Source organism: Crocuta crocuta, unplaced genomic scaffold (assembly GCF_008692635.1).
Source record: "Crocuta crocuta isolate KB4526 unplaced genomic scaffold, BGI_CrCroc_1.0 scaffold95, whole genome shotgun sequence".
In the NCBI taxonomy this organism is placed as follows: Eukaryota; Metazoa; Chordata; class Mammalia; order Carnivora; family Hyaenidae; genus Crocuta; species Crocuta crocuta.
In genome coordinates this window covers 3,905,115-3,915,603 of record NW_027530971.1, presented here as the reverse complement: position 1 = coordinate 3,915,603, position 10,489 = coordinate 3,905,115, and the positions used below count along the sequence as shown (strand labels likewise).

Sequence of the window (10,489 nt, the reverse complement as noted above, 5' to 3'; positions counted from 1 at the left end):
CCAGATGTCGTTTTGCTTTTCCATTTTAGTTCACAGCTAGGGCTTATACACTTGATGGGCACACAGCTCCTCTCCTTTCTAACCTACCTGGGACACCTGGCATCTTCTTATGCTGTTGAGACGGATGAGATTTGGATGGATTGGCTTCTATTATTTTTATTTTTTATTTTTTAAATATTTTTATTTTTGAGAGAGAGAGAGAGTGAGATAGCGTGAAGGGGCAGAGAGAGGGAGACACAGAATCTGAAGCAGGCTGCAGGCTTTGAGCTGTGAGCCCAGAGCCCGACGTGGGGCTCGAACTCATGAACCATGAGATCATGATCTGAGCTGAAGTCGAGCACTTAACTGACTGAGCCCCCCAGGTGCCCCAAGATGTATTGGCTTCTATCTTTGTTCTTTCAGGGCCACAGTCAACTGTTACATCACACTTGGGTCAGGCTGTAGTAAGTTATTGCCGGTTGCGTCTTATCTAAGAGGGTCAGATGGCTAATTTATTTGGGGACACAGTTAAGACATCAGCTGTCCAGGAGTCTTCCTTATCAGGTGTATGGCTGGTAAGCAGTAAATAAACAAAATAGGAACCTCTGACTGGCCAGCAAAGGTCTCATGATATTCATACCTTTTCCTGCTGGCTGTCGGCCTGACCCAGTCTTTAGCTGAGAACTGTGTACTCTTACTTTACACTTGATGTTAATGAGCTTGGTTATTTTTAGCTCCTGTCTGATCAGAAGTTGCTGCTCCAGAGAGACATCCTGACTCAAAACCACTGGTTGCCAGTCCTCGTGAGAAGTGATATGTTGAGATGGAAGGAGGGAGGGCTATGCAACCTGGAGGCAAGAACTCAGGGGCAGAGCTTCTGCCTGTGTTTGGGGACAGCTTGTCATATGTGTCTTGAAGTAGGAGTGTCGCCGAGTTCCAGAATAGTGATCTGGACTGAGTAAGGTTTTACGCTCAGTGTATTCTGCTTAAGAAGGCAGGGAGAGAGGAGGCATCAGGCCGATTTGGATGACTTTGCTCCCCAAGAATGACTTACTCAGCGAGGGCATCCTGTGGCAATTCGCTTGCAGACTTTATGACCCCAGTGTACCCCAACCCCTAGAATGGTGGCTGGCACTTGATGAGTAGTTGGTAAATGTCTGTTGAATGAATGAATGGATTCATCACAGAGGAGGCGGCTGAGTTCGGAGACAGCCAGGACCAGCTTCCTGTCTTGTCACGTGAATGGCTCTCCCGTTGTAACCACTAGACAGCACTTCACGTAATAGCCACAAAATCGTGCTTAGGTAAATGGCCTAGGAAGTGCAGCACGGCTCCCTGGGCCCTTGTTCATGGAATACTTAATGTGAAAAGATTTTAATGAGCGTATTCTCCTGTTTAGGCCCGCTGCTCGTGAAGTATCTGTCTGTCGTTCGTGTTTTAGCACGGTCCCTCCAGAAGATGTGTGTGTGGCCCCAGAACCCCACGCGTCCCCAAGCCGGCAGAGCCAGCTAGCCGGCCACGCCGCAAACAGATGTTTATGGAGCACCTGCTCCACGCTGGCCAGGGCTGTGCCCGGGGGACGGCGAGAAGAAGAGTGGTACCCAGGGGAACACAGCTGGGCCCTGCCCGCAGCCTGCAGTAGGGGTAAGACAGAATAAAGGCAGCCACGGTGCAGGTGCTAAGTGTGTGTGTGCAAAAGGCACGTGCTTGCTTGTGGGAACACAGAGGGGGCCCTTACTGCCCAGGGTTGGGGGAAGGGTGAGCTCGGCCTGAGGAGCCTGACGAAAGAGGAGCCATTTGGGCTAGCCTGAGGTGACAGTTCGTGGGCTTCCGGGGGCTGCCCCAGGTGCAGTGTCCCGGCTGGCAGGACAGGTGAGTTACCTGGAGCCTTCTCTGTTCTGAGTGGACACTCCGCGGGCTGGGAGGAGCAAGAGATGGTGAATTCAGGTGCTGTGGCCTGGGCCCTCTGTCTCTGTCCGACCTGTCACTCACTGGGACCTCTGTTTTGAGGACCCCTCTATTCCAGCCCTCATAATTTCACCAGATTCTTCCTAGAGCTGGAAGGGGCCATTGGAGACTAAAGGGCATAAGGGGGTGGGGGAGGTGGTGAGCGGGGGAAGGTGTTTAAGGTGAGTAAGTAAACATGGTATTTCCTATCCACCAGACCCTGCTGTGTCGGCCACCTACGTCCAAGTCCAGGTGAGGGAAGGTCGCTCGATGTAGGAGCCAGTCTGTCATGGTGAAGGGACTGGCTGACCCTAGAAAGGTTCTTTCTCCCTACTTCACCTTGAACTCCTTCTAGCTGTTGTTTTGGGTTTTTTTAGTTTACTTATTTATTTTCGAGAGTGGGAAAGCATGAGTCCAGGAGAGGCAGAGTGAGAGAATCCCAAGAAGCCTCTGCACTATCAGCATGGAGGCCCCCTCAGGCTGCAAACTCACAAACCGTGAGATCATGACCCGAGCAGAAATTAAGAGTTGGACGCTTAGCCGACTGAACCCCCCTCCCCCAGATGCCCCTCACCTTGACCTCCTTCTAAATTAAGAGCTGTTTTAGAAAGACATCAGGAAAGTAAGACTTGGAATGTCTTAGAGAGAAACTTGAACTAACTGCCCTTATTTTACATGCGTGGAACTATTGTTTTTTTCAGTTTATACTCTGTGAGTGTTAAAATGATATCCCTGGATGGTAAGCCCTTGAATCAAAATAGAGAGACCCAGGTGGGACGCAGATGGGATTTGGAGGCAGCTGAGTTTGGGCGACCCTGTATATTCAGGGCACCGTGTCTGATTTGTAGCTGCAGGAGAGTCCAGGATGGTCCTATGGGTTTGGGGAAATTATGAATTGCTTAAGGTCACAGCTAGTGCATCTGGGACTAGCGCGTAGAGCGCTTGCTTCCTGCCAGCCCAATTCTGTCTGCCACGTCCTGCTGCTAAAGCTGTACACTAACTAGTTCTGTCCCACTAGGAAACCCACTAATGAGGTGCTGGTGCTGTAATAGTAGGTGTTGCATAGGCCAGTAGTGTCGGATAGTAATAGGAACGAATACATCCGGGGCGAAAGTGCCAGAATGGTGATTAAAAAAAAATTATATTTGTTGTCTAACAACAGCCAACAGATCAGTGTTAAAGAATACTTGGGAGGAAAGTCATCCATGGTTTGTCCATCCTACCTAACACAGCTGTTCTAGTTTCTGCAAGCCATTTTTATCGAGCAGTCCATAGAGCACTTACATATTTTTACATAGTTGGAATCACAGCTTCTTATTCCTTTGTGGTCTGTTTACGTGATGTCAGCATACGAATTTTCCTTATTTCTGTCTCATCTTGATAATTAACTGTCTGTCCGTGATAGCCCTACAGTATTCTGGCATGTTGATGGGTCCGGCTCTGTGGGTCTGTCCAGCCCCGTGGTTGGAATTAGGGTTATTTCTTCTTTTGGCCTTCCCACCCCCAGCTTTATTCCTCCAGTTAAATAATGCTGAAGAGAACATCCCTGCACTTGGAAAGCCTTCTGCTGCTCTTGGGTTGTTGCTTTCAAGGAGTATTTCCAGGAGTCAAAAAGTCTGAAGGTTGGAATCCAGTGCTGTAATTTTGAGTTTCTGTCTTTACTTTCTGTTATTGCTGCTTCCTATAGCACCAACACAGACAGACCAGTAAAACAGAGGGGCAGTCTAATGAATTATGGGAAGGCAGACTCCCCTGGACCACCCCCCAAGTCCAGAGCTGGGACCTTGCCAGCCCTCTGGAAGTCTGTGGTATGCCCCGTCCCAGGCACAAATTCTCTGCACCCTGAAAGCAGCAACTACCCTGACTTTATTGTTTATTATAACCACTTCTTTTCCTCTTTTCATGTTTTTTTCTTAATTTTTTTAAGTTTATTTATTTTTGAGAGAGAGAGAGAGAGAGATAGAGCAGAATGGGGGAGGGGGAAAGAGAGAGGGAGACACAGAATCTGAAGCAGGCTCCAGGCTCTGAGCTGTCAGCACAGAGCCTGATGCGGGGCTCGAACCCACAAACTCTGAGATCGTGACCTGAGCCAAAGTCAGCCGCTTAACCGACTAAGCTACCCAGGCACCCCACCCACCCTCTTTTCATGTTTTATCACCCAACTATGTATCGTACACATTGCACACTTTTAATTCTGCCTTTTTGTAAAAGGGTCTTTTAAATCTTTTTTCATCTCTAGGTGCCTTCCATCTCTCCACTTTCCTGTAATCTGTTTGTTGAAGAAACTGTGTTGTTTGTCCTGAGGGGTTTCTAGAATTTCCCAATGGCTAGATCTTGATGATTGCAGCCCTATGTAATTTAGAACATTCCTCTGCATTTCCTGCAAGTTGGCAGTTGGATCTAGTGGTTGAATCAGTCCCAGGCTTGATATTTTTTCCCTGCAGAGAGAGAAGCCTGGGGAGGAAAAGTACATCTTGGGTGGTGGGGGGTTCTTCATCAGGAGGTACATGTGGCTGGTGGTCTCCTGCGTGATGTTGGTAGCCCAGTGCCCAGTGCTGTGCAATCCATTCGAGACGTTGAAAAATTGTGATATTGCAAGTCTGTTATTCCTTCTTCATTTTGTTGTTGGTATACTACTATAAAGAGAAATTCTCCCCGTCTACTGTTTTTAATACTTTTATTGAGATGCACATACTGTATAATTCATTTACCCCCAGTGTACAATTCAGTGGCTCTTAGTATATTTATAGAGTTGTGCGTCTGTCACCATGATCAATTTTAGAACATTTCATTTACCCCCCAAACATCCTGCTCACATTGTCTGTCACCCCACAAATATTGCAGCCCTAAGCAAATCACTCATCTAATTTCAGTGTCCAGCTTTCCCTGTTCTGGACATTTGATATAATATATGGTCCTTTGTAACTGGCTTCTTTCACTTACTATAATGTTTCTAAAGTCCACCCATGTTGTAATATGTATCAGGGCTTTACTTCTTCCTTATGGCCAAATAATATTCCATTGTATGGATACGATTCTTCCACATATGTTTATCTGTGCATTAGTTGGTATACACTTGGATTGCTTCCACTTTCGGGCTATTGTGGATAATGCTGCTATGAACATTTTGGTACAGATTTCTGTATGAATGCAATGTTTTCATTTCTCTGGGAGATGCGCGCGCGCGCGCACACACACACACACACACACACACTTAAGGGTAGAATTGCTGAGTCAAATGGTGACTCTGTGTTTAACTCTTTGAGAACCTGCCAAACGATTTCCCAAAATGGCTATACAGTTTTACATTCCTACCAGCAGTATATGAGGGGGTCCGTTTCTCCAGGATTTGTTGTTATCTGTCTTTTTTACACAGCCATCCTAGTGGGTATGAAGTGATGTCAGATTGTGGTTTTGATTTACATTTCCCTAAGGACTAATGATGTTGAGCATCTTTTCATGTGCTCGTCAGGTATTTTTATATGTCTTTGGAGAACTATGTATATATCCCTTGTTTATTTTTAATTGCATATATTTTTTATTATTGAGATGTAATAGTTCTTTATTCTAGATAGAAGTCTCTTATCAGATATATGATTTGTAAAAAATTTCTGCCACTTTGGGTTGTCTTTGTGCATTATTGATATCTTGGTCCTTTGAAGCACAGAAGTTTTACATTTTAAAAAAAATATTAGAGAGATAGCGCAAGAAGGGGAGGGGCAGGGATGAGGGACAGAGGATCCAAATCCTGCTCTGTGATGACTGCAACGAGCCCATTGTGGGGCTCGAACTCACGAACTCTGAGATCATGACCTTAGCTGAAGTTGGATGCGTAACTGACTAATCCACCCAGATGCCCCAAAAGTTTTACATTTTGATTATGATGCCTGCCTGGTTTATTGGGGGGTTTTTCTGTTTTGGTTTTTTTTTTCATTTAAGTAGATTCCATGCCCAACGTGGGGCTCAAACACATGACCCCGAGATCAAGATTTGCATGCTCTACTGACTGAGCCAGCCAGGCACCTGACTGATTTATTGTGTGTGGGTTGTTCTTTTTAATTGCTTATGCTTGTGGTGTCATATCTAAGAAGTCATTGCCTAATCCAAGGTCATGAAGATTTGTGCCTCTGTTTTGAGAGTTTTATAGTTTTAGCTCTTTGATCTGACGTTTTGAGTTAATTTTTGTATATCCTATCATCTACTCTTTGGTTACCAAGCGCTGCAGCTAAAGGCCAGATCCATGCTTGATTTTTTTCCCTTTATTTACCAGTTTTCATAATAAGGCTTTGGTTCCCCTATTCATCCTACAAAGTAGTTGTTTGGTATTTTGTTTTGTTTTATTATGAGTAATTAGATTTAGTAATGGGTTTCCATTATAATAAAAATAATTAAGTTTTTAAAATTTTATGTACTGTGGCATATACACATATGCAATACAGAGAGAAAAGTGATTTTGGTTTTGTTTCTTTCTAAAACGTTTTCTTCTTATCCAGCTGTCACATCCTAAATTGTCATCTACCCAATTGTCTTCCAGAAACATGCCAAAGGCCAGGATTTGTTTGATCAGATCGTGTACCACTTGGACCTTGTGGAAACAGATTACTTTGGCCTCCAGTTCCTCGACTCTTCCCAGGTTGCGGTATGTATTTCTTTGATTCTTTTTGGGACACACTGACTTTTCATGCTAATCGCAGATTCACAGTTGCTGGCGGTTGATAAAGAAAATAGGAGTTAGGTTGCAGTGTTGTTGCAGTCACGAATGAGCGTTGGGGTGGCGGTGATGGCACCCATGTGAAATTCATCCATACGGCTCCCCATTGCAGCCCCCTTGAGCTGGCCAATAACCAGGAGAGAGAGAGAGAAAGAAGCATTCCTGTTGTGCAGGGGAATGCATTCAGGAAGCATTTCCAAGCAGAGGGATGCAGTGTGGGCACACTTCTCGAGTAGGTAGAAAGCAGAAGAAATACCATTCTAGAAATTCTTTTAATGATGCTTTCATTTTTAACCGGCAGAGAGCCTGCAGCAGCTTCTTCTTGGGGGCTCTTGCTGGGGGGAGGGAGCGAGTGCTGTGAACATGCTGAATCCCAGCCAGGCCTGGTGGGTGCAGGGGGCGGTCAGGCAGGTCTTGGCACTGCTAGACAACCATCTTGCAGGCTCCAGGAGGTTGTGTTAGGTCAGCGAAGACTCCCTTGCTTTGCCTGAGACAGAACTGTCCACAGTGGGGGGTGCTGAGGGAGTGAACCTGATGGAGCGCAGAACCACTCTTTTCAAAAGCAGGAATGACTTCAGTCTCCTTCCCCAACAAAATCTCGCTTTGGGTTTCGATGATAATTTATTCGGTAATCTAAAAATATTTATTGAGGTGGGGGGGAGAGGTGGATGAAATGAAGGAGACTGAGAGTACAGGTATCTGGATGAGCACTGAGAAATGTATAGAATTGTTGGGGAAGCTGGGAGGCTCAGTTGGTTAAGTGTCTGACCCTTGATCTCGGCTCAGGTTATGATCTCACGGTTTGTGAGTTTGAACCCTGCATCAGGCTCTGCACTGACAGTGTGGAACCTGCTTGGGATTCTCTTTCTCCCTCTCCCTCTCTCTCTCTCTCTCTCTCTCTCTCTCTCTCTCTCTCTCTCTCTCTCTCTCTCTCTCTCTCTCTCTCTGCCCCTCCTCAGCTCTCGCTCTCTTGCTCTCAAAGTAAATAAACATTAAAAAAAAAACGTATAGAATTGTTGAATCATTGTGTGCCTGAAACTATTATAACACTGATGTTGATTATAACTGAGTAAAAAATATATTTATTGGGCATCAGTTATGCACTGGACCCAGTTTTAAGCACTGTAGATACAGTAGTGAACACATAGGTGACAGATGGTAGTGAGTGTTAAGAAAAAGAAAACAGAGCAGGGGATAGACCGAGTAAGGGGCAGGGCTGGTTTAGACAGCATATGAGAGTGAGTTCCCTGATAGGGGATGTTGGAGTGTACATGGCTAAGCCTTTCTACCTAAAGACCCCTGTTATGATACTCCCTGGGGGCCACATGTGACAGTGGAGGCTAAGATGCTCAGAATCAGTGCCTAGAGACTGAGTGCACCTGAGAAGGTGTGTATGAGGCCGCTGAGTCCAAGATGACTGTTATTTCCTGGCTGCAGTGTCTTCCTGAGCAGGCTCCCCTCTGCCCCTGAGGACTTCCTGGTCGCCCACAGCCCATCCCCTTACCTCCCTGACTGTTGTCATGAACACTCCAGCTGCTGCCTAGAGTTAGGAGACCCAGTTCCTTCTCCATTCCCCAGCTAGAGGCTCCACCCGCCGGGACCCTGGACAAGGCGGGGACCAGCTTTTCTGTCTCCCTGTCCAGTTCTGCTGTCTTTGAGATTGGGCCACCCCGTGCCCTGCCTTCTGACCTCACCCTGGCATCTCAGATTTTCTCTTCCCTTGGGCAACCTGTCAATTCAAGTTGCCTTCCTTCATAAATGTTCTGGACACTGTTTCCTTGCATTGGAAATTCACTTGGACAAACCTCACACAGATTTCTCTTGGGTCCTGTCACCACCTGATCACTCTAAGAGCTGAAATTGTGTCGTTCCCATTCCATGATCACTTCCCTTGATTCCATCTTTCCAGTCCCTCTGCCTCTGGCCTTGTCCCTTAAGGATCCTCTCCTGCCTCATTCTCCCCTCTCGGGGCCTGGTGAAGCCTCGGCCTGTGTCCTCGCTTGCCCTTTAATGCTCCCTCCCCCATGACTGTCCCCTAGTCTCCCCTCAAAACGCAGGCCCATCTGTTTCCTCTGCTGCTTCTCCCAGACTGGCAGGCATTGTCACGGACTCGGGTCACAGATCACAGATGCAGCGAAGTCCAAGCCCCTGAGCTTCCCTTGGAGCCTTGTTACCCCCCACTGGATTCGGCTCCCCTTGTCAGTCTTGACCACAGCCCTGCAGTCCGGTCCCAACAAAGACTTGGGGCCTGCACTTGGCCTCACCTCCTGCTGAGAACGCTGAGGTCATTTAACTAAAACTCTTGAATTTTCTTCCCCTGCACCTCCAAGTTTTTCTTTCTCTCTGCTCATCCTTTTCACCGTTTGGTCTGAAGGAAACGTTCTGTGTCTCTAGCATTTGCCCCCATACCTGCATCACCGTTCCATTTCCGGGTCCCTCCTGAGCACCAGATTTAGAGTTTGTCTCCAGTGTCCCCCAGTTGCCCCCATCATCAGCCCTTCTCTTCCCAGAAGCACTTCTCCATTCTGCCTTCTGTGTGTCTTAACACATATGGTATTTTTGGCTTCAAAATGTCAACAGCCCTGGACTACGAGTCTGACCTGGATCTTGTTCCTGGCTCAGCCCCTGACTTATTTGGGGGCTTTCAATAAGCCACCTTTTCTCCCTTATTCTCAGTTCTCTCATCTGTAAAATGGGGTTCTTGGACCTGTTCCCAAGAGTTCTTCCAGTTCTAATGTTCTGTAGGGGAGGCACACGTGTCTGCCCCATACTCTCTTCTGTCAGAAGGGAAAAGATATCCATCATGTTTGCTATTAGAACCACGTGCCCATCGCCCTGTCGCCATGTCCTCATCCCCAGGTGACCCCTCTCTGGCCACTTGGATTCCCAGAAAGCCAAGGCTGTGATTCCATGAGGAAAGACCTGGCCGTGCAGCTCTGCTCGCTGGGCTGCCAGGCGTTCTCGCCGGTGCCCTGGCACAGCCCTGGCGCGGTCCAGGCGCCCTTCCAGGGCCAGACGCCTGCAGGTGCTCCGACTCTCCAGGCCCCGCCCCCTTTCCAGCTTCCAGCTCTGAACGGGACGTGCTCTTCCTCCCCCACAAAGCAGGTGCAGGGTCCTCGTCCACCTGACCCTGGAGGATCCAAGGGTGTGCAGCAGCTGCCCCCAGGACTCTTCTCACTAGTCCGGTTTCTAGGCTGGCTCATCACAGACGGACGGAGCTCTGGAGAAGCCTACCCTTCTGTGGATGCCTTTGCTTTTGGGTTCCCTTCCTGTGTGCCCTTTCTCATCCCATTTAAACTTCCGGCTGTCCTTCAGGACTGTCTCAGATGACAGCCCTTCCCCTCATGCTGTATGTCCTGAACTTGCAGCATTTCTCCTCCTCTCTGGAAACCTCTGAGCTTCTTTGCCTTCTTTGGCTGTTTGCTCATCTGGCCGTGGGTTCTTAATCGGTGCATGTAAATAGACCTTTCTGATTAGATCCTGAGACTTAGGACTGCTTCTTTTTGGGGAGTCTTGTTGACAAGGTGCACAACTTAAAACCTCAGTCTTCAGGGGCACCTGGGTGACTCAGTCAGTTGAGCGTCCGACTTCGGCTCAGGTCATGATCTCTCCATTCATGGGTTTGAGCCCCATGTCAGGCTTTGTGCTGACAGCTCAGAGCCTGGAGCCTGCTTTGGATTCTGTATCTCCCTCGGTCTCTCCCCATCCCCTGCTTGTGTTCTGTCTCTGTCTCAAAACCAAATAAACATTAAAAAAATATTTTTTAAACTTCAGTCTTCAGCCCCAGAAGTGACCTTCGAAATTATTTGTCAAACGCTTCTGTCTTGTGGGTGGTGAAATGAATGCAGTCAG

At 47.5% G+C, this 10,489-nt stretch overlaps 1 protein-coding gene across 1 annotated transcript in view; it reads left to right on the top strand.

Moving 5' to 3' along the window:
* EPB41L4B (erythrocyte membrane protein band 4.1 like 4B) overlaps nucleotides 1-10,489 on the top strand; it is a 162,365-nt gene that overhangs the window by 67,564 nt on the left and 84,312 nt on the right. The window contains exon 3 of the mRNA XM_077769762.1: nucleotides 6,461-6,565. Coding sequence (XP_077625888.1) covers nucleotides 6,461-6,565 — 105 coding nt within the window. The remainder of the gene's footprint in view (nucleotides 1-6,460; nucleotides 6,566-10,489) is intronic.